Source organism: Durio zibethinus, chromosome 3 (genome assembly GCF_047325235.1).
Source record: "Durio zibethinus cultivar Kanyao isolate XHJ-2024 chromosome 3, ASM4732523v1, whole genome shotgun sequence".
Lineage (NCBI taxonomy): Eukaryota > Viridiplantae > Streptophyta > Magnoliopsida > Malvales > Malvaceae > Durio > Durio zibethinus.
The window spans coordinates 36,040,813-36,064,095 of record NC_143164.1 but is presented as its reverse complement, the minus strand read 5'-3'; the positions used below and the strand labels follow the sequence as shown (position 1 = coordinate 36,064,095).

At 34.1% G+C, this 23,283-nt stretch overlaps 3 protein-coding genes and 3 pseudogenes across 7 annotated transcripts; 2 read left to right on the top strand and 4 right to left on the bottom strand.

Annotated features, from left to right (window-relative positions):
• Positions 1-1,215: 1,215 nt before the first annotated feature.
• Positions 1,216-6,136, bottom strand: LOC149519799 (uncharacterized; annotated as a pseudogene). The gene is made up of 6 exons (XR_016337329.1): positions 6,029-6,136; positions 5,652-5,783; positions 5,242-5,496; positions 4,339-4,581; positions 3,062-3,182; positions 1,216-1,688 (listed from the first exon to the last, which is right to left on the bottom strand). The product of XR_016337329.1 is annotated as an uncharacterized LOC149519799 (transcript).
• A 207-nt stretch (positions 6,137-6,343) lies between these two features.
• Positions 6,344-11,299, top strand: LOC111283577 (guanine nucleotide-binding protein-like NSN1; annotated as a pseudogene). The gene is made up of 10 exons (XR_016337313.1): positions 6,344-6,400; positions 7,343-7,372; positions 7,489-7,729; positions 8,310-8,412; positions 8,491-8,664; positions 8,913-9,128; positions 9,307-9,571; positions 10,150-10,329; positions 10,441-10,655; positions 10,839-11,299. The product of XR_016337313.1 is annotated as a guanine nucleotide-binding protein-like NSN1 (transcript).
• Positions 11,300-11,373: 74 nt separating this feature from the next.
• LOC111283682 (vesicle-associated membrane protein 722-like) lies at positions 11,374-15,210 on the top strand. Of its 3 annotated transcripts, none has more exons than XM_089758698.1 (5): positions 11,374-11,568; positions 13,591-13,732; positions 13,820-13,940; positions 14,104-14,166; positions 14,794-15,210. In XM_089758698.1, the coding sequence occupies exons 3-5, from the start codon at positions 13,839-13,841 to the stop codon at positions 14,935-14,937; spliced, it is 309 nt and encodes a 102-aa protein (XP_089614824.1). In that variant the 5' UTR covers positions 11,374-11,568; positions 13,591-13,732; positions 13,820-13,838; the 3' UTR covers positions 14,938-15,210. The 3 variants fall into 3 exon arrangements, with proteins under 3 accessions (XP_089614824.1, XP_022727994.2, XP_022727995.2); XM_022872259.2 differs by lacking the exon at positions 11,374-11,568 and adding an exon at positions 11,805-12,262; XM_022872260.2 differs by lacking the exon at positions 11,374-11,568 and adding an exon at positions 11,837-12,262 and having other exon boundaries at positions 14,765-15,210.
• Positions 15,211-15,372: 162 nt separating this feature from the next.
• On the bottom strand, positions 15,373-18,540 carry LOC111283680 (pantoate--beta-alanine ligase-like). Its single transcript, XM_022872257.2, has 4 exons — positions 17,128-18,540; positions 16,906-17,019; positions 16,545-16,676; positions 15,373-15,777 (listed from the first exon to the last, which is right to left on the bottom strand). Exons 1-4 carry the CDS (start codon positions 17,716-17,718, stop codon positions 15,661-15,663), a joined length of 954 nt encoding a protein of 317 aa, XP_022727992.1. The 5' UTR covers positions 17,719-18,540; the 3' UTR covers positions 15,373-15,660.
• LOC149519798 (protein SULFUR DEFICIENCY-INDUCED 1-like) lies at positions 18,016-18,955 on the bottom strand (annotated as a pseudogene).
• Positions 18,695-21,747, bottom strand: LOC111283681 (uncharacterized). Its single transcript, XM_022872258.2, has 8 exons — positions 21,295-21,747; positions 20,432-20,512; positions 20,273-20,361; positions 20,111-20,185; positions 19,806-19,909; positions 19,642-19,719; positions 19,448-19,510; positions 18,695-19,099 (listed from the first exon to the last, which is right to left on the bottom strand). Exons 1-8 carry the CDS (start codon positions 21,415-21,417, stop codon positions 19,002-19,004), a joined length of 711 nt encoding a protein of 236 aa, XP_022727993.2. The 5' UTR covers positions 21,418-21,747; the 3' UTR covers positions 18,695-19,001.
• Positions 21,748-23,283: the final 1,536 nt, after the last annotated feature.

Genomic DNA, 23,283 nt, shown 5'->3' with positions numbered 1-23,283 from the left:
AAGAAAATGCAGAAAAAGCAATAGACGACGACTACACGTTTTTTTGTGGTGCATAAAGAATTGCTTGGTAGTCTAAAGGTAAGAAGAAATTGAGTACTAAAGTTAAAGGTCATAAATTTTTTTTTGTTTGGACCTTCAATATTTGATAATAATTTTGAATTTCGATTATTTTGAAATCAAATCAAATCGGATCCATAAGATGGATAAACTCTTCCAGAATTTTGTTGAACAAGAAACTAATGCTTCAGCAGATTAGATGTCTCTTATATTGGGGTTGGGTTTTCAACAATTCTTTTGGATTTGTTCAGAGAATTTTTATTATAGGTTCTGCTCCTGAATCTATAATATGTTTAGTATCACATGCCATAAACTAAATAAACTTACAATGTCTTATTAAAATATCAACTGTTTTCACATATACACGAATATAGTTTATTACAAATATATGTAATTAATGTATTGATAGTGTATTAAATATAAATATAAATTTTATATTTTAATTTTGTCGACAATTGAAAAGAAAAGAGAAAAAAAAAAGAGAGTATTGTTTCACCATAAATATAAGCTTGGATATGTATGGCAAGACCGGCTAATTTGATATAGTCATGAAGACAAGGGGGCTTGAAAAGTATTGCTTATGCTTTAGCAAAACGACAAGGAACAAGACAGAAACATTATTTCTGAAACCAAGGAACAAGAAGCCTTGCTACTTTAGTTGTAAAATCATTCACAATAATTCAAACAATTTGGTCCTCCAAAAGAAAATTCAGAAATTTTGAAGAAAACAAGGTACCGTATGCCCGTTCCCATTACAATGACTTCTGCTTTTTACCTTTTCAAAAAGCGTTTTTTTTTTTTTTTTCTTAAGATTAGTTTGCTATATATAATTAAAGTGATTATACCATGTTTTATGGAGTTTTTGTTTTGGATTTTTTGAAAGCAAATTTAATTATATATTATAAAAATATCATCAAAAACTAATTTAGATTATAAATAACATCAATCCTTCTCACATATAACTTCTTTATTTAAAAAAAAATCGAACCTTACTCTTTGAAAAAAAATTATACATTGATCATTGAATCAATTGTTCGTGTAAAACGAAATAATTTACTTGTTATCATATTTAGTCTAAGCTATTCTTTTATAATAATCGAAGTTAAAAATATCTAAAAATAAACCCACAATTGGCATTAGTGTCAATGTGATAACAGCTTATAAGTGCTCCAAGTTACGACCCATTATGATCATAACTGAAGAAAGGACAAAAATAGATTGGGAGATGACGGCAAGTTGTCCTTTAAACTTTTCTTTTTTTCTTCATTGAAATCACTAGCATAATCAAAACCAAATCACAACAGTTCCAGGTTCCGGCTGTCTAACTTATCTCATGAATAGTTCCTTTCACGAAGCCAGAAAATGAAATAAAAATCAGAAAGTGGCCAAGACCAGTGTGGTCCACAGAAAAAAACACAATAATATCTAACATATTTGATGATTCTATAATGATAGCACATAAAAAGTTTTCACCATAATTTTCTAAGAGAAAAACATCCAACCTTGTATTATGAGTTCCACCTTTTTCTTCAGTTTGGATAGTGATGCTTCATCAACCCCCTTCATGCAAAGCCTTGTCCTCTTCATTTTCTGATTTTCATTTTCCGGACCATTTTATCAACCTCAAGTCCCTGATAAGAAAATGTTTGCACAGACATAGTATGATTTATCCACACTACATAAAAGTCTTGTTCTTTTCATGCCTCTCAAAGCAATAACAACTATAGCAAAAATCTAGGGCAAAATCATGTCTTTTGAGCTAGCAGAACCTTATTTGGAGATCCACACTCAATTTGCAAGTCATTGTCTAATTTGACCCAAAGGTCTTACTAACCCCAGTTTTTCTGAGTAACAGATCTCCTTAGTAGGGGAAGCTTAATTCACAGTTTCAGAATGGGGAAAGCTTTGCCTTATAGAAAGTTGTGGACATCATGAATTGATTAATGTATAATAAGAAGTTTCTCAGCAAAAGAGATTATCATGTAAAGATGGTAGGGCACAGAGATTATCTTCAGAAATGGACTTGTGCTTTTGCCAATCTTTTCAAAAGTATTATAGTCTCTATGCCTGTCAGTTTTCCTGTTTGTGTTCCCACCATTTTCTTCTTGAACATTAAAAATTTCAACACAAGCAAAACCGGCGGCCATCAATCAAGAAACAGTGATGTGACTACAAAATGAATATAATTAGTTAATTATATTTTTTTAACCAGTATCTTTAATACAATCAGTTAGCAAGTGGTTTAACACATTCGTGTGTTTAAATGGGAAATGAGGACATTATTCAACCATTAGCGTGAAGAACTGGACACTCGAGACTTGAAGCATCTTTATGATGTATCAAAGATTAAAATTTGCTGCAAAGCAGTCAAGTCACTTCTACTAGCTAACTAAAACCCTATACTTAGAGCCTATGGGTGGGCACAACTAGCTCAATAGCCTCAGTTACTAAGTCTCAGCGAAGTCTTGAAAATTCCCCTCACCTTATTCAGGCATACCATCCATTCAGAAATTTCTATTTCAGTCACGCAGTCCAAGATACATGTGAGCTAAGAAGGTCCCCCCATGTAGCAGTGAAAAAGACTAAAAAATTTTTCTCTCTCAAACTCAAATACAAACAAAAATCACTCCGCATACATGCACATGCTAAAAGCAATTTGGTACCACATATGGTTCTAAAGCCTGGGGTGGTTTCTACCCACAAGCCGCAAGAACACAAGAAAAGGAGAGGAGACAGCTAGTAGATGGACAAGTTCCACATTAAATGGGCATAAACTATCTGGTAAAAATCACACATCAACAGTAAAAAAATGTTTTTAACATAGAACTGAATCAACTCCCCACAATTTATTTACCAAAAGATTTAGAGAAGCACCAGGTTGCATCAAGGCAAAAAAAAAAAAGGTTTCATTGTAATAACGCACAGATCACATTCCTATTGGACTCCTACATCAAGCAAAAATGAATAAAATAAAAATTTGTAATAAACAAAAAATGAAAGGTACCATTTACATCTCACTTCCATCTGAGGGACTGCCTAATTCCTGTGTAGCTGAGTACTAATGACCTCCCAATCAAGCAACCAGAAAGAATGAGATGGCATTGCTGACTTAGTCGATGACTGCTCTAACAATAGGCATGCTAATGTCAGAGAACTCAAGGAAAAGGCTGAAATAGTACCTCATGTAATGAGTGAAGCAACTATAAGATTAAAAAACTATATCCAAGTTTATAGTCATTCAGAATCGGATAACTTCTGAAACATGTAGCAAGATCATAAGATTGAAGCAAAAAGTAATGGTATTCAGTTAGCTCTAAATGAAGAAATATTGGTTTTCTTAATCCTTATGTATATATATTACACTAATCAATACTATGATAGTTACATGTTCATTAAATATTCATGTAAAAAAGATTGGAAGAACATTCTAGTCATTCGATCCATGCCTCTTCTTTCCCTAAAATCCAAGCCTTAACTTTAGAAAGGGCTACTGTTTTATGAAGATTTGCTAAAGGTGAAGTAGACCTTAGGCATGGCTCATCACAGATTTGCCAGGTTACTGAGAGGGCACAAGGTTTTCAGAGTTCAATTATCATAGATAGAATAGACCAAATTGATGAAGTTACTATTCCAGTACAATTACTATGCCTAACTCTACTCCCCAGGCAGTACAGACATAATTATTGGGCTGAAGCATTAAAATAAGATCAATATATGGAAACACAGACAAGCATGCTGGCCCAACGGTTAGCAATATGTATTTACACATTCATGTATCTATGACAGTATACTTTCATCAAGGCAACAGCCTTTTCCTCCATAAAAAGCTCCCATTACTTCATGCCATCTTACTACAGTTATCCTTGACAAAATTCAACATCAAGAAACTTTCTCAATCAGAACTCCCCTAAAATGCTAACTATTCTGAAAGTCCTTTTTATCCACACCATGAATCCACTCCACCAAAGCATGTTTAGTTTTACAGTTCTTATAACTGTCCACACTATGTGAGATAACAAAACACTTTCAAGCATAAATCCTGTGCAGAAGAGCTAATTTTTCATTTTTATATACTCCCCAAGTCAGTTATAGAAGAAGAAATATCCAAACCACTAAGATTAACAGGTGACAAAAATATGAGCTACATGTGCCATAGAGTTTCTTCATATCAAACAAATTTCAGTGGTATTCTAAGATAATCTATATCCAGCAAAGGACTGTTATTAACAATGGATACAAGCAAGGAAAATTATTTATGGGTGAAAGAGTATAAAAGCATACCACCCTCTAATTCCTTTGTCCGTTTTACAGACATAGAGAAACGGGTTATCACACATAATGCAATGAAGGTGACACATTTTCATATTTTCTTAGTGTAAGCTTCTTCCTCCAGCTATAAGTTTCAGCATAGTCACTGCTCTTTTCCTCAATGAGTTTGCTCTTAAGCGCATAGAGGTCAAAGCGATCCTCATATATTGATACAACCACCTCCAGATTTTGATACAATCACTGGTTTAAAGCCACCTGTTAACCAGCAATTTTTTAAAATCTCAATGAAATTATAACCAGAAAGTCCTGATATTTAGCACAAAGATCTATAGTGCATTAAAGTTAACAATTTTAAATATTTCATATTGCATATATCCATATTATCTCACTCAATAACCATACATATCTGAATTATCTCACTCAATAACCATGCTAATTTACAACAAACAATAACATCACATAAAAGCTTTAAGAAATTCCCGGTCTTTAAAATATGAGAAACAAGTCCTTCCTCACCACACACCTCATCTGAAATGAGAGATGAAAATAACACTTTTGAAGTGCTCAAATTTAGAAATATGTCTTCATGGTGAGTTTTATACTTAGCATCTAGAAATACATATTCACAGATGTATCTATGAGCAGCTTGAAATAACATGCAAAACAGGTAAGGACAAGAAAATAGATAAAAAAGCCTCAATGGTGTCTGCCATAAGCAAAATTATAGGACTGCTTAGTGCCTGAACAAAGTCAACGTACCCAATATTCTCAATCAGTCCATCTATCAAACCTAACAACTAGAACCTCATTCTTTACTTCCAGAAGAACCGTACTAAAAAATATAATCACAAACATAATAAGGAGTTGAAGATCAACAAGTGCTACAACTAAACTCACAAAGAAAAACAGCCATACCTCTTTACGCAACCTTTGGAGTGCAGATGTAAACAAATTATAGATGGCTAAATCCAAACTACTTACTTAACCTGACAAATTGCCATCAACAGAAATAAGCTCCAAATAAGCGCTTGCTATCCCATCCGCTAAAGTTATCACCAGATCATCCAATATGGAATCCCCATATAAATTAAACAAGCTTTGGTCATAACAACTTCCTTCCTGCAAAAATAGATAAACGGACAAATAAGTCTCAACAAGATTAAATATATTTTAACAATAGAATCAAATGAAAATTAAGTAGAAAAGCAGATGTCAAAGCCTACATAGATTGTACCCAAAGCAAGTTATCCTCGTACAATATATAACATGTAGCAGTAATTGTTTATAAATACAGAAACCATCTGAAATAGAAATCTTTTTGTTACTGGCATGATTAATCTGCCAAGTCCATTTCTGAAATCACTCTCACGTTCAATAGTGTCTACAGAATCCAAAAGTTTTCCTCTTACTACATCCCAGGCATGCTTCAAATTATCTTGGTCGCTTTTGTCCTGGCACTGCATTTATAAAGTAAATATATCCAAAGTAAATGAGAGAAACAAGGCATACATATGCCAAAGCACTGCACTTGAGTACTAAATGGGAAAAAAAAAAGGTACTACTGTTGCGTGAGGCGTGATCCATGTGTAAGAGAAACGCTCATTGGATTTTAAATATTTGATAGGTTACCCTTACATTCCAGAAGAGGTTGAGCTTTCAGGAAAGGCATCATCGTCACCTATGTTCTATTGAGATGTGGAACTGGTGGCATCCTGAAATTGGAATTCGGATGCACAAATCCCTTCTGCTTAAGGAGTCTTGGGTGCAAATGTAGCTTGATACATAACGGTGAAGCTGCATATTCCGCCATTTGATTAAGAAAAACCTCTTTCCAGCAAAACAATCACCACCTTTCTCCTTGCATTTTACCAAATTAAATCCTGCACACAAAAAGGCAAGAGCTCATAACGGCATTGGGAATGTCGCAGCTAGGGTTAGGGTTTGGATTTGGGGTTTCGTTTTTAAAATAAAAAGAGAAAAATAAGAAATGGGGAATGATGTTTACTTTGTGTTTTAGATGAAAGCAAAAGCGGAAGAGGAGGTGGAGAAGAAAGAGGAGGGAAAATATATGCTTGTAATTTTTTTTTTCATTCAAACAAATATAAAATTAAATTTTTATTAAGGCAACTAAGTCTTTTAATTTTACTTAAAAATGAAAGTATATTTAAATATTTTTAAATTTAATATAATGCCTTTTTTTTTCTTTTTTCTTTTTTTTTACTTCTAAAAAACTGTACGTTCAATAAGCAAATATAGCCTCAAAGAAGTGTCCAATCACTAGAGGCTTTCGTGAATCATGTGGATCAATTGATACTTCTAAAACTTGAGTTTGAGTTCACGCTGATTTGAACTAATTTATTATTAAAATATTTTAAATTTAATTTTTTATTAATTTATATAGACCTAAATTTTCATATTAAATATTTATTTATTTAAACAATAAAATTAATTTTGATGAGATTAAAAATAATTATTGTAATGATAAAATTAAAATTAAAATTATGATATATATTATGATGTAAACGTATGGTGAGAATAAGGTAAAAATAAAAATTATCATTAAAAATATTAATTTAAAAGTAAATACAAATTTTATTGAACATTTAAGATATTAAAAAATTAATTATTTAAGAGTATAAATAGATATAAAATAAATAATATGAGTAAAAATAAAATGTTACTTTTAAACTCACTCATAATTATTTTAATCTTAATAAAATTATATATATATATATATATGAATCAAATTGAATTAAAAAATATTATCGAAGATAAAAATATCCAAAGTGAGATGCTGCGGCTTTTCTTGTCAGTGAAAAATTTTTACCTCATTAATGTTACAAAAGCACAACTACAATGCAACTGTATAATCTAAACAATCAATTATAATACAATTGCACCAAAAACTACACTGTAATGTTGGTGTGAGTCTATCCAAATGAGTTCATGGCTCAAATTTCATTCATTTACCCCTTCCTTTCGTTCTTATTGAATTATTTAGAATATTTTACTACAGCTAGCAAACCAAGGGGTGGTGGCGCAGTTGGCTAGCGCGTAGGTCTCATAGCTTCTGAGTTATCCTGAGGTCGAGAGTTCGAGCCTCTCTCACCCCACAACCCTTTTTCTTTCTTTTAAGTGTCGGTTCTATAATTTTGGTTGTAGGATTTTGCAAAGAGCAAGAGAGTTTCACTGAAGCAAAAGTATAACAACGGTAAAGGAGCACCACAAAAAGAAAGATAAGGAAGCAAAGAGGTTGGGATTAAAGCGTAAGCGGAAGGTTGAGAAAGACCCTGGTATCCCCAGTGATTGGCCATTCAAGGAACAAGAGCTCAAGGCACTCGAAGCTCGGCGTGCTCGGGCGCTCTAGGAACTGGAGCAAAAGAAAGCTGCCCGCAAAGAGAGGGTATTGCTTCAATGTCTTTTTTATTAAAAAAAAAAAAACACTTTCTTTATTGGTTTTTGGTAGATCTCGCAATCTAAAACACGGCATAGACAATTACAAAGGTGACACGGCTTAAAATTTTAGCAATAATTAGTTATAAGTTTAATAAAACACAAAAATGTATTTATGTTTTTCATATTAACACAAATGATGACATTTGATTTTGTATAAAACACGATATAAATACATATGACACAAATACACGAATCACCGGGTCTAGTTTTTGGATTGTGGTTTAAATTGGAATTTTTTCTAGTGGTAGATGGAATTGAAGGAATGGGTTTGATTTGCAGAGGCAGATTGTTGGGAAGTTTATTTTGAGTTGTTGTCATACTCATTTTCTCTAGTTTATAGCTGTCATATGTTTAAGCCCATGAAGGTTATGTCTATTGAATTGCCTTTAACTTCGCAATTTTTGTTTCGAGTAATGGAATGTTAAATTTTTAGTGAATTGGTTACTATCATATTCTGGCCCCTTCTAAATTTTGCCATGAAGTTGCAATTGGTTACTTTATATCTATTGGATCTTTATGATTTCCAGGCAAAGAAGAGGAAGATGGGTTTACAAGAGGATGATGAAAAAGAACAAAATATTAATGAACGAAAGGGCATTGATGATTCTGCTGGAATTGTGAAAGCCCGTGGTAAGCTGATATTAAGGTGGAGATTGATTTGTTCTAGATGGATGGTTCATATTTTTTGACATGTCTTCTTATTTGCAGATACCTAGGATAGAGCTTTCTACAAGGAGTTGGTTAAAGTCATTGAAGCATCAGAAGTCATTCTGGATGTCCTTGATGCTAGAGATCCTCTTGGTACCTGTTGTGTTGACATGGAAAAAATGGTGATGAAATCAGGCCCTGATAAGCAAATAGTATTGCTTCTGAATAAAATTGGTAAGTTCTGTATTTCACTTGCCTATCGTCTCTAGGTATCCTAAAACAGTCACAAAGAAAGAAGGGTGAATTTTCACATGGATTATTTTATTCTTTAAACTCTAAATATTTAGTTGGATTTTGCAATTTCAGCGTATTCAAATGTCCCAGAGTAAATATCAAGGCATTACTTCCATTTACTTTTATCTTTATTCTTTTACTCTACTTTTTCTGCCTTAAACTGTTTTTAATGAAAACTTGTAGTTCAGATCTTATTCCTCGAGAAGCTGTTAAAAAGTGGCTCAAATATCTTAGGGAAGAGTTGCCAGCTGTTGCCTTTAAGTGCCGCACTCGAGCAGAGATCAAACTTAGGATGGAAGTCTTCTTCAAAGGCAGCCAAGCCTAGTAATCTTCTAAAAACAAGTGATTGTCTTGGAGCAGAAACTCTTATTAAGTTGTTGAAAAATTACTCAAGAAGCTATGAGGTACATTTTATTGTTGTTTTGGTCCACGATATAATTTTTTCTGTTTGTTGATGTTTAATGGTAATTCTGTCCTCTATATTTGAGGCTTATCTGGTTTGTCTGCCTGTTTAAATTTGTGTTGGAGTCCCTTGTTCTAATCCAAGTATTGATGTCTTTGCCTAACTTTTTTTTTTGGCAGATAAAGAAGTCCATAACTGTGGGTGTTATTGGCCTCCCTAATGTTCGCAAGAATAGCCTAATTAACAGCTTGAAAAGATGCCACGTCGTCAATGTTGGTGGTACTCCACGGTTGACGAGATCAATGCAAGAGGTTCAATTGGACAAGAATGTAAAACTATTGGACTGTCCTGGTGTTGTTATGCTTCAATCTGCAGGGAATGATGCATCAATAGCTCTTTGAAACTGCAAAAGAATTGAGAAGTTGGATGATCCAGTTGGTCCAGGTAATTCAACCAATGAATTTTGTGTTTCATGTAGCTGTCTGCAACTAACTTGGGATTAAGGCATAGTTTAGTTGATATGGTCTTTGTCGAAGATTTAACTTGCCTTATGGCAATGATCCAACTAGTTTGGAGTTTAGGTGGAGATTCTACTTATTATTATACTTTTATTAGAAGAAATACAAACTAAGGCATTTTCTAAAATTTATCTTTTCTAACGCATTCATTTCAAAGAAGGTAAATATGCATATGATTTGGGATAATAAAGAGAAATAATAAGGTAAACTTCAGTTTTCTCAACATGCAAACTTTTTTTGAAAAGAGAAATTATGGGAGAAATAAATAGGAGATTTAGGTTCCCAAGTTAGGTTAGAGTCTAAATGATTCATGGAATTACGATGACTTCAAATTCTCCCACGAGATTAAGATTTACCTGTGATATATATAGTGACACGTTAATGGAAATTCAAGTGAATTGTTTGAATGGGAAATCATTTGGTCTCAACTATTGGCTATATTCTTGTCTTGCCAAATTTGAGTTAGCGATACTAATTTGTAATTCTCCTTTATGCACAAAACAGTGAAAGAGATTCTCAAGCTTTGTCCAGAAACACTGTTGGTGGCAATATACAAGATCCCAAGATTTCAATCAGTTGACGAATTCCGTCAGAATGTGGCCACTGTAAGGGGTAAGCTCAAAAAGGGTGGTATTGTGGATGTTGAAGCTGCTGCGAGGATCATTCTGCACGACAGGAATGAAGGTATGCATGTGAATGCAATGCAAATCTGAAAGATAAAAAAAGTTAATTGCTTAGGAAGAAATTGATTCCAGTACCAAGTTAATACATTGCTATCCATTTGGCTTATTTCAGGTAAGATTCCACATAACACCATGCTTCTGGTCAGAAATCAAGGAGAACCATCAGAGGTGAGGATGGTTACAGAACTTGGACAAGAGTTTAATGTTGATGAGGTTTACAACACAGAATCTTCATTCATTGGCAGTCTCAAGTCAGCGGATGATTTCCATTCTGTTGAACTTCCTCGAAGTCACCCCCTCAACTTTGATGACACTGTCTGGAGGTTTGTGATTGCTCTTTTTAAATGCTATGGTTCCCCAAGCTGGCTGTAGCATTTGGCGTGCTAATGGATACCCACTCCTATAATGATGTGGATGTGACCCATGAGCATATGTGAACTTAAGTTTTGCATGGCTTGATCTTAAGGTGTTATGCTTATATAAATCTGCTGGATTTATGGTACACATCAGGATAATGCCCAACCCTTGCCATCAACTGAAGGTGATCAAAGTCAAGATATATCTGATGATGGCTATGATGATGAGCCCATGGCTTCTGAAGAAGATGATGCCGAGAAAGCGAAGTCAAAATCTGCTACAAGCGGGCAAAATGAGAAGCTATACGCGGTAGAAGGTATGCTCAACACAAAGATGAAAAGAGCAGAGAAAAAGAGAAGGCAAAAAGCCAAAAATAAATTGACCTCAGGGGATGATGCTGTGAATGATGATGACTATGACTTTGGTGTGGATTATATGAAGGAAGGGCCAAACTAATGGTGGGGTGGCAATGTAGGTATTGAAGTTGATGAGTGATGAACATTAACCATACCTAAAATATGTCATGTTGGTAAATCTTTTCTTTTATATTTTGTTGAGAATGTATACATTGAACATGATCCATGCAGGATATGAAAATTTTTGTTTTATTGTAATTTTTTTAATGCTGTAACTTCTTAATGTGTTCATCTGATGAATGCTTAATTTCTTCGCACTTGCTGCAGGCAAGAATGCAATGAAATGGAAGAATTTTGTCATAATTTTGTTGTACAAGGCATTTCTCTGGAGAATATGAAATGGAGAAAAAATATTTGAAAGTACAAAAGAAAATTTCAACCTCTATTTGCAATTTTCTTTTAACTTACTTTTAAACGAACGATCAAGCCAAAGTATTGAAGGTTCTTTTTTCCTGGTGATCGCCAAGGTAATTGTTAATTCTCATCTTTTCAGGCAGATTGTTTAAATGTTTATTTTATTAATTTATGTAAAATATAAAAAATTATTATGTTATAATTTGTGTTAATAAGGTAAATATAAAATATATTTTTTATTTTGTTAAATTTATTTAAATTTTGTGAAAATTTAAAATTATTATATCCAAATTGCCATGTTGCCGTAATTTTTCATAGAATTGAACCCATCACTCAAAAATTTTGAAAAGACACTCTAAATAATAATAAAAAAAAACAAGTCAGGCTACCTAGCTTCTGATCGAAGTGAAAAGGAAAAAGGAAGCTCTCCTTTCTTCCTCTCTCTTTCTCTTGTCTCCACGATAAAATCCTATCCATTTCTTTCATTCCCCTTTCCCTCTCCAATGCAAAAACCGCCAAGCCTTCGTCTCTCTGTTTTCCTTCGATTCTATCTCTCTTTCTTTCTGCTAGGTTTAGTGAGTTAGGAGGGTTTTCACTGTGAGTGTTATTGTTTGATGGGACAACAATCGCTGATCTACGCCTTCGTGGCGCGAGGCACGGTGGTGTTAGCCGACTACACCGAATTCACAGGCAACTTCACCAGCATAGCTTCTCAGTGTCTCCAGAAACATCCTGCTTCTTCCAGCAACAAGTTCACTTACAACTGCGATGGCCACACCTTTAACTATCTCGTCGATAACGGCTTCAGTAATCTCCTCTCATTTCGTTTATTTATCTCTCCCTGATCTGCCTTATTTTGACTGCTTCTTTGATCCGACGACGAAGTTCTTTCTGATCTCATTGTTGTTGATCCATTTTTCTTAGCTTTTTATGTGCTTTTTTTTTTCCTTTTTAATGATTTGAGAATATGACAAAATTATGTGAATTTTGTTTTAGGTTATTTAAACTAATTGTGTTTAGCATAACTTAATGAGCAAGAAAGGGAAATAGATAGATGAGTTGGATTCTTTCTATTCTAGGAAGTGAGTTGATTTCGATATGCAATAAATTAGACCTGGCAATCTAAAATACAATACGGTGACACCACACAAACTCAATACTAATAATGAACACAAAGATCATATGGTTTAAATTTTGGCAATAACTATATATAGGTTTAACAAAACAAAAAAAAATGTATTTCATGTTTACGTATTGGCACGAATTATGACATGTAATTTTCATGTAAAACACCACCTAAATACATGAATTTTCAGTATTTTACATTATTTTACATGACACGAATGCACGAATTGTCATGTCTACAATAAATGAAGTATGCATCTCTTACCATAATAAGTCCATTCTTTAATTTGTGGAGATTAATTCAATGTAAAGAGATGTTTTAACTTGTAATTGAAACTTTCCAAGACTGAGTAGGAGTAAAAACTAAAAGGTTGAATGTTTGGCTGATTCGAATGAATTAAATCTGCATAGAAATCTTGTGATAAAGGCTTTCTTAGCCACATCTTGATGCAAAAAGCATTGATCAAATACTAATATTTTTGAATAATTGAAAATTAAAAACTTCCTTGAACTTTTATAAGTAACTGGAACGCATGATTGTACTTTTATATGAACAATTATGTATGAATGTGTGTTATAATTTAATCATTTGCTCATTCTTAGCAAAATATAATTTTAATTTTTATCGTTTACTTTTGTGTTTTAGTAACTTCTAATGGTCAGAACAGAGTATAATTCAAATATTTGGCATTGTTCATTTCGATCAAGTGTTGTGCTTTCCAAATTTAGTTTGACTGCATTGTTTGCTTATATTCCCTCTCTCTCTCTCTCACTCTTTATAGGAGGGTTGTTAACTTGTTATGTAGTTTGATTACTTTAGCATATGATTAATATCCTTTGTTCACATTCCTTATATTTGTTGAAGAATAGGTGTGTTTGGTCCATTAATGTTTGCTCATACATTGAAAGACTGAAAGTCTAGGTGTTCACAACTTGTGTTGGATCCTATATTATGAATTAAGGCTACTTTGTTCCCTACTTGAATTAACCTCCTTCCTTCCTTTTTGCAGCTTACTGTGTGGTTGCCATTGAGTCTGTTGGCCGACAGGTTCCAATTGCCTTTCTTGAGAGAATTAAGGAGGATTTTACCAAGAGATATGGTGGAGGAAAAGCTGCAACTGGTCCTGCAAACAGCCTGAGCAAGGAGTTTGGGTATTTTCTTTTCCTTGACCATTAAAGAGAATGCCTTCTTTGTTATCAAGTACATTGATAGCTATGTTTTTATTATCATTGATCTAGGCCAAAATTGAAGGAGCATATGCAGTATTGCATTGATCATCCGGAAGAGATTAGTAAGATTGCCAAAGTGAAAGCTCAAGTTTCAGAAGTCAAAGGAGTTATGATGGAAAACATTGAGAAGGTAATTATTATTATCTTTCATAGTTGCCTTATGTACGTGATAACATGGAGTGCAGTGTGAGGGTTTTAAGTTGGGAAGAATCCGGCTTTAAAAATACCTGGAGCATGAATAATAAAGCATTGGAATCCATGTTGTGTTTTTCATTAACAAATTTATCTTACAGGTTCTGGATCGTGGCGAGAAAATTGAGCTTCTGGTGGATAAAACAGAAAATCTTCGCTCTCAGGTCAGCAAATGGATATCATATTGTTCTACTTTAAAGAATATTTATATTAGCAATGTTCTCTAAAACTGCACTACAGATAGACCATAAATGTGGGGCATTATGTGGGCTTGTTAGGTGACTGACTGGTAAAAACCTTGCTAACCTCTGACAAGTTACCATTATGTATTATAAAATTTTATTTCGAATAGTTAGCATCATAAGTTCGCTCAAATGTTTTCAAAAACTTCACTGAGGATAGAGCATATATAGGGCAATTGTTTGGGCTTGTTATCTGACTAACTGGTAAAACATAAAATTAAAGTACATTAACGTGAACTGTTACTGTTAGCATCATCACGAAGTAAGTCCAATACAAGAATGTTAAGTTAAATGTGGGATCCTTGAACATATGTGTCACATAACGAATTGCCTCTTTCATTCAATTAAGCATTTCTTTCATTTTAAAAGTATTTATCAATACTAGTTCTCAAAATTTCAAGGGCTAGCTAAATAGTTCAATTCAAAAACCTGAAAATTTCTCTACTTGATTCTCTTACTGGTGATTCAAAATTATAGATTATGGATTTTGGTTATTTGTTTTGGTTTATTGATCATATAGTGCCGGTATTTATTTTATGGGCACCATAGGCACAAGATTTCAGGCAGCAAGGAACCCAGATGAGAAGAAAGATGTGGTTTCAGAATATGAAGATAAAGCTGATAGTTCTTGGAATCCTGATCGCCTTGATTCTCATCATCGTATTGTCCGTTTGTGGTGGCTTCAAATGTTGACAAATTGCTCACTTGCTATAATATTCTATTGCCATTCATGAATCGGTGTTGTTGCAGTTGCAAGTAACATTGATGCTCCTCTTAGTTATAGAATTTTTTTATTACACGTGCTTTTTTGCTCTAGCCTATATCAGAAGACTCTGTGCTTGTATAGTATAGTTTGTATTTTTGGATTCTTTTGATAGCATTAAAGTTTGTTGATGTGTGGAAATTCGATAAACACCTGTTGGAAAATTGAATTTTGATAAAAATATTAAAAATGGCCCTTTCAGATGATCATGTTTAGGGATATAAAGTAAGCGTTTTCCAGTGGTTCTAAAATCAAGCCTTGTTATAGCTAACAAATCCTCATGGGTTTCATGGCTGGCTTGCCATCTGGGGTATATGCTTTTAAACCCCAATGCCTGGACAAGTTGGCTCAAATTGAGAATCCTATTAGAGTGCAAAATAGGCATCATCTCTTAAAAAATGCTGTTCTAACATTTTTTTTTTTATGTGCTGAAGCATTAAAACATCAACATACGGCATTCAAACAAAGAATCCAACCGATGGTAGAAGCATGTCATGTCCAGAACCCTTTAGATAAAACAAATAATGAAATAGCTGTCCGATCATGGTTATCCAGGAGATCGGTACGGTAGTGACTTCCTAGAGGTGAGAAAGAAACGGTTGATTGCTCTTCCAGGAGGAGAAAGATAAGAGCATCGGGCTGAAGATCTACTTTCATATGTTGATTTCAATGTTATCTATCAGCCTAACCTTGCCAAACCAAGCAGCAATGCAGAACACAACAGGACTCTTGATCTCTTCCACTGCTTCCAAACTCTCCTGCTCTACAATCTGCAAACAGAAGACATTGTAATTAGGACACTTCCAATTAAACTTCTTCGAACCAAATAACGGCCGCTAACATAAATTTTAATTTTTAATAAAGAAGGCCACATCCTGAAGACGAGAAGAGATCATAGCAGCTTGGATTTGAATCTCAAATCTATTAGATGTCAACTTTGATTATACAATCCAAATAAATGTGTTCGAGCACCTACTAATGATAGGCCATATTTACCGTTCATAATCATGGATGTTCGAAAGAAAAAACAGCTGTTCTTGACAGTTTCGTGCAACATGGAACAGATATTAAAGCCCACGAAAAGAAATTTCTAAAACTTAATGTTGACATTTTAGTTGAAGTTCATGCAATTATAATAAGCTGGCTGTTTGCTAGTAGTAGAGGGCGTAAGTGAAGCATTCAAGTAGATGCTTGTCCTGTTGAAGCCGTTGGTTTCACACCCAACATGAGAATGAACCTATTGATGGTCAGTTGACCTTAATTAAATAATGCTAAAGAAATAAGGATGACAAAAGAAGGACAAATACAAGAACCGAATGCTTAGGCAAAGAAAGGTGTTAATGAATAGAACCTAACAACGTGGGCATTAATGGAGGATTCAGGAATGTTTTTAAGCCAAACATACTGCTTGAACTTAAGCCTAGTTGATCAGCCAATATACAATGTTTTAATGGCTTCTGATAGTGTTTGAGCATTAATTTCTTAACAAATCCAAACTGTATTAAAAGGTTGAGGAAGAAAGATTGTGGTAGCCAACCTCAGCATAATCAATTCTTCCCCCAGCTTGAGTTATTTTTGTTACAGCCAAATCCTTCAGTTCTCTACATTTAACTTCACCTTCTTCAGCAGCAGATTTAGCTTCTAACAATGACCTGCTAATAGACAATGCCTGCAAAATAAATTCGAACTAATTCAGTTCCATGTACAGGGAATTATATTTGCAGGCCAAAAGAACTCGATTTGTATAGATTAGTATATATAAATTAAATGCAACTGAGCTACTGAGACTCCAAAATAAATACGATTCCATAATTTCCAAGACACAGCCTGGAAATCTCAATGTTAGAAGTTGCAGTAATAAGCCTCACAATGTAAAATGGCTGAAATAATCAAAGAACCTTTTCCCTTTCTTCAGGGGAGAGATGCACATTCCTCGAACTCAATGCAAGGCCGTCACTATCACGCATGATTTCAGACCCCACAATTTCAATGGCAAAATCAAGATCTCGAACCTGTAGCAAATAAGTCAAAAACAGTTCAAATGAAACAGTAAACCTTCCTTTCAATAAACCATTTCAATTGCTACAAATAAGATCAAGAAACAGAGCTATAAATCTCACCATTCGTTGAATAATCCTCCATTGCTGATAATCCTTTTTACCAAATACAGCAACATCAGGTTCCACAATGTTAAACAACTTGGTTACAATAGTAGCAACCCCTCTAAAGAAAACAGGCCTACTTTTCCCACACAGGCCTTTCTCCAATCTCTCAACTCTCACCCATGTTTCATGTCCACTACACTCTTCTTCCACACAGGAAACAACCCCAGCCCCATGACCAGCAGCACAATTCTCTTTTTCATTCTTAGTATTTTGCCTCTCGTTATAATTGTAGTCATACAGATTCTTGGGACAAAAAACAGCATCGACTCCACCAGGAACAGACTTAAGCTTGAGAATATCACCATGGAAATCAGATGGGTATGTTGAAAGGTCCTCGGAAGGAGAAAACTGACCTGGGTTTACATAGATAGAGACAACTATGAGCTGGCTATGATTGTGTGCTTCTCGGATGAGTGACAGATGACCTTGGTGAAGGTAACCCATGGTGGGAACCAACCCAATTGTTTTGCCTTGGGATCTCATCTTTCTTGACCATTTTCTCATCTCATCTTTATCAGTTATTATCACTGGGTTTTTGGCTGCCATTTGGTTGAAGCTGCAAAAAGGTACAAAGTTTTGTTCTTTGGAAATTTGTCAGTGAAATAGATAAACTTTTGAGAATTGAAGGATTGAGGGAAATTTATCGGTGGTTGGCTACTTGGGTTGTTTTTGTTTAGAGAAATGATACAGGAAATGCTGAAAGGAAGACAAATGAACGCGTCCGGTTGGTTGGAACTTGGGAGTAAAGCGCCGCCGCCGCCTGCGCCGCCTTACATAACGCTTGACCTAATATATCAATATCATTAAAATTTTGCTTGCATAAATATCCATTTGTTCAAATAAGAAACAGACATATCCCGTTCCCGCATGTTATTTCCTTTTCTTTTTTTTTTTACATTTATCATTTTAAACTATTTTAAATCATTCAACACCATTATAACTGTTTGTGTATCTATGTTTAAATTATCGACAACCCCATTGATCTCTAAATGATGAGATCTCTTCAAAAATGGGTAGTCTCTTTGATCTAACAGGGGCCCATTCATTCATCACCAGCTCAAGCCCATTGACAAAATCATCATCAAAGCCCAGAATATCTGCTAATTCCGATGATGGCTGCAAGGCTTTAAGCTCCATTAACAAATCCTCAGCTCTGTTCCTGGTTCTAATGTCTACAGAACCTGGAATTTTACCTTGCAAGCTGCAATATCATCAAGAACTGAACCTGCATCATCGTACCTGCCTTGTTTGATCAGGTAAAGGCCCAAATTGCTGCACTTGTTGGCATCTGGATTGATCATCTGGGCTTTTCGATGCACCACCTCTGTTGTCAGGTGGTTGATTTCTGATTGTATGCCCAGCCCAAATTTCCGTGTCACATTTTTCAATATGACAGTTCTATTAGCAGCGCTAGTCTTCAGGTCTCGATTATCTTCAAACAAATATTTCTTCTAATTGTATTGGATTTTTAGTTCCAATAATCAAAATTCAGGAAATCAGGGAGGCAAGAGAGGCTTCCGAGGGAGGAATAAAGAAATATATATATAAACATGATAGGTTATCGGCAGCCATATGAGGGTAACTTGAATTACAGCACAATCATAACCCATCCACTTGCCCTAGGCTAAATGCATAAACACCAATAAAAAAACCCTGCCCACATCCATATAATGCAGAAAGAAACACAACACCACTGCTTAATAATGCTGGAGGATTTTAAGCCACATCTCACGCTATTAGAAACGGTACTGCCATAATTTCCCCACTGGCCCAAAGCAAGCATTTAGCTACAGGGAAAAAAAAAACGAACTTCAGTCCTTGATTATGCTTTAGTAGCCACCACCCCTTGAGCGACCACCACCCATCCTTCCACGGCCACGGCTATAGCCCCTGCCCCCTCCACCTCTACCTCTTTCATAACCAGTACCTGTCAGAATAGAAGAAGAGCCAAACAAATTTTTATAAGTACGAGTTAGCACATTGAGATTTATTTGTCACCAGATTCTTTTCTCAAATTGAACTTATTTCAGTAGTTTTTGAGCTACTTTGATAGGTGTAACTGCCTTGGCTCGTAACAGCAAAATTTTTTTGTTGTTTAGCATTGCGTTTGGGTCAAAAGCAGCTTTTGAATGCAAAAGCTATTTTCAACTGCAATGCTATGCTAATCGAGGCCTAAGTAAGATTTTAATGATGTTTACTTGCATAGATACACCAAAAACTTCATCAAAGCCATAAAATACTTTCCTTAAATATCCTGTGAATAAAGCATACTTACCACGATAGCCCCAACCTCTTCCTCGCCCACCACCTCTGCCCCAATTCAAGTACCCACCATTATCTATAAGAAATGAGTGAAATATAAGGTATGGTGCAACTAAAAGACAAATTTATACTACATAAAAGTTCTAAGAAAAACATCAATAACCACCATAACACTATTCAAAGAATCAAAATCTATATATATCATACCTTGATAATTTCCATATCCACCCCTGCCCCAACTCCGCCCTCTCCCTCTACCACGAATCCTTCCTCGGCCATATGAATCTAAAAATGATATGCAGGATAAGTTTAGATTTAAAAAGATAAAGTTCCTAAAAAACAGCTCCAGAACTACTTGTTCCTGATTTCACCTTCATTAACATCATTATAGGGGATGCGGGCTTGTTTGGGTGGTTGCTGCTGCTGATAATTATACTGTGGCTTGGGTTGTTCAACATAATGTGGAGCTTGATACCTGGAGTCACACATGTCAAGTCATATCAGCAAAGAGTTATCTCAATTAAACAAGCAACATAATAATATTTTGGTACCAAATAAAAAATTTCCACATTTTCATTTCCTTAAAAAGGTAACAATAGGCAACACAATCAACATCTAATCAATTTACTTTCTCATTGTCCAAAACTGAAACAACATACAAGATAAATTAGATTACCCAGCAGAGTTTTTATTTAGCTCTGTGGTTGACAAGGTGATAGATATCATTGAGACATGGCGAGTCATCTCCACACTGCACAAGACAAGAAATTAAATGCTCAGATGCATAAAAATAAAACCAACACGTCATAAATGTGGATAGAGAAGTCTGGAGACTTACGGAACAAGCCCTTCTTCAAGAGGTTCCCACACATCAGTTATGATCACTGAGCTAATGGCAGTATCTTGATGCAAACGGGGAATCCTTTTCTGTTTTACGGTACAAATAGCTAATCAGGAAAAGTCGGAAAATAAGGGATGATCAAAAAGGTCCCCCAACCTTTATAATCTCTGCGATGGCTACTGTCTTACTGATTGCCTGTCCCATTGCTTTCAAGACAATCTCCTTCACACGTTTGTCCTAATAAAACATCACCAAAACACTTCAATACAAAAGGGTTAACAGTTTTTTTCCGGCATTAGGGAAAAAAACAAAAAGGGTGCACCATTGTAACGTTCACATAGGGCAAAATTATAATTCATGGTTAATCAACACAAACTAGAATACGCAAAAGGAAGATAAACCAGCTCCAAAGAAAAGAAGGGAAAGGCAGCAGAATCGCGTAAAAAGCAAATTCGCTTTTCAGATTTGATTTCTTCCATATTTAGATACAACTAATACCAACTCATCTACAATTTGAACTAATTGAACATACATACAAATAATTTAAACATTAACAAAAACAAATTACTGTAAAAGATTAAGAAAATCCCAGATGTTAGATAACTGAAAAGAATAAAAGAATAGAGCAGTTAATAGCTAAAAATTGTGTCAAATAACCTTATAAACAATCGCAGAGAACCCATTGAATACCAGGGCAAATACAAACAAACAACCCCATGCATCAAAGAGACCCAAAAATCCATCAAGTAAATAACACTAGAAAATTTCTAAACCATGCAAAAATACCCACATCGAATCTCTAAATCAAAAGCTCATTAAAGAAAAAAGCAAACCCCAAAAACAGCCGAGGCGAATAAATTCAATGTTGAACAACCAAAACAAAAAGAGAACCACACAAGCACGAAATGCTCAAGGAACAAAAAGGGCAACCTGCTCTTTTCAAAAGAAATGAGATGTAAAGGAAAAAAAAAGGGGGCGGGGGGGGGGGGGGGGGGGGGAGGGGGGGAGAGGAAGGGAACCTGAAGAAGAGCAATAGCATAGTTGATATAGTTTCCTATAGCGCCTTGAGAAGTGATTCGGATCTCATTCTCGTTAATGGGTGATTCTGGCTTTGGCTTCTCTACTTTCTGGTATCTATCCATTGGAGCAGTGAAGCAGAAAGAGAGGAAGGGAAAAGAAGAAAACCCTGATTAAACCCTAGCAAAGCGAAACAGCAAAAGCCAAAGAGAGAGAGAGGGTAAAGGTGAAAACAAAACGTAGGCTGTTTGCGAGCCACTTTCTTTTCTGGCCTTAACGCCTTTGCCAAGTTTTTTGATCTTTTTTCCTGCTCGGATTCTTATTGGGTTTGGGATTGCTCTGGTTTTAGGGACAGAACATTTTTTATCCTCACACCCTACTGGAAAGCGCGTTCATTCACGGACGGTTTAGATTGGATGATTCTAGGTGGCCCCTTGCCTTTAAGCTCTCGCTTGGATTTTCTTTTCGGATTATTTTTCTTGGAAGTCAAGAAAAGAAAAGTTGAAAGCACCTTAGAAAAAGATAGAGAATGTTTTAGAAATTTCTTTCTTTCTATTTCTTTTTCCTATTCACCCAATAATGGAAAAAGCATTTCGCATTTGTCACGTAACATATAATATATAATATAGGAGTTATATATATATATATCAATTAAGTGATTGATTTAATTGATTAAAATTTATTTTTTTTATAAAAAAATTTTAGAATTGAATTTAATTTATGATTATTTATTAAGATAATTTCGAATGTATAATTTATAATTATTTATTTTAAGTTATTAGATACAATACACGACATATCTTATTTTATTTAAGATACTGAAAATTTATCTATCTTCAATTTTTTTTCTTATAAAAATTATATATTTAAAATATAAAAATTATCATATTAATTAATTAATATATTAAATATAAGATATATGTTATAATTTTTTATTATAATTTTAAATTATATATAATACATTTTCCTCATCGGTCAAGTATTACCTATCTTTTAAACTTAGGGTGTAACTTGTAAGATTTTCTTTTTATTTTCTTTAGAGTTACGGAAATGTGGCACTGTTCTGGTATTTGTCATCTAAGGATGCCCTGAGTTCAATTGGAAAATGCCATCCAAGCAAAAACAAATACAACATACCTTTTTCTCTTTGTTGGGTGTTGAATAAAGAAAAAAAATTCATAAAAAAAAGTTAAGAGTGATAAGGTTCATATTAGATCGCATTTAATTTAATTTTTTCACATAACATATAAAATTATGAATTTTTAAAATTTGATTTAAATTTGAATCGATTTTTTTTTAAATTAATCTGATCCAAATTGAATTCTAGTAGTTCGATTCAATTTTATTTTTTAATTTTTAAAATTTAAATTTTTATATATTATTTTAATAAGATTTTAAGTATATTTAAATAGATTTATATATAAAATAATTATTTTTATTTTATAAAAACTTAAAAATTATAAAAATTAATAAAAATATATAATTCGATTTAATTTATTTTTTTAAAAAATTTTTCATATCATAATCTTAACTTAATATATACATTTAATATTTAAATTAAATAAAAAAAATTGATCAGATTCGAGTTAAATATTACGATTTTGAATGAATTTTTAATATTCTCGATTTTTTTTACCCCGGAGAAAAGCCCAAGTTTCATTCCCTGACCAAATTGATGCAGCACAAAAGCAAACTAAAATTGATTTCCATCTAAATGCAGGGTATAATTCTACATCAATGAACAAACATGGCTATTACTAATAGCTAATAGAATCACTCCCTCCGCAGATACTGCAGACCAGCCTTTGGGAGCAAAGTTAAAGCTATATATTTTTTACGATTTAATATTTATACAAAAAATTGATGATATTCGAACTTTCATTCCCTCAAGCATTTTACTCCACACTCTTAATATCGTTAATTAAAGTACTGATGTGGTTTAAACGGTCAATAACAACTAACCAACTGTCCAATAAATGGCTAAGGTCTTT

Coding starts and splice junctions, on each gene's coding strand:
- LOC111283682 (XM_022872259.2), top strand. CDS start 12,070: ATGGGACAACAATCGCTGATCTACGCCTTCGTGGCGCGAGGCACGGTG. Junction 13,941..14,103: donor TGATGGAAAACATTGAGAAG/GTAATTATTATT, acceptor TTTATCTTACAG/GTTCTGGATCGTGGCGAGAA. Junction 14,167..14,793: donor CAGAAAATCTTCGCTCTCAG/GTCAGCAAATGG, acceptor TGGGCACCATAG/GCACAAGATTTCAGGCAGCA.
- LOC111283680 (XM_022872257.2), bottom strand. CDS start 17,718: ATGGCAGCCAAAAACCCAGTGATAATAACTGATAAAGATGAGATGAGA. Junction 17,020..17,127: donor GGAGGATTATTCAACGAATG/GTGAGATTTATA, acceptor TATTTGCTACAG/GTTCGAGATCTTGATTTTGC. Junction 16,677..16,905: donor CCCCTGAAGAAAGGGAAAAG/GTTCTTTGATTA, acceptor TTTATTTTGCAG/GCATTGTCTATTAGCAGGTC.
- LOC111283681 (XM_022872258.2), bottom strand. CDS start 21,417: ATGGATAGATACCAGAAAGTAGAGAAGCCAAAGCCAGAATCACCCATT. Junction 20,362..20,431: donor CCATCGCAGAGATTATAAAG/GTTGGGGGACCT, acceptor ACCGTAAAACAG/AAAAGGATTCCCCGTTTGCA. Junction 19,511..19,641: donor TGGATATGGAAATTATCAAG/GTATGATATATA, acceptor CATTTCTTATAG/ATAATGGTGGGTACTTGAAT.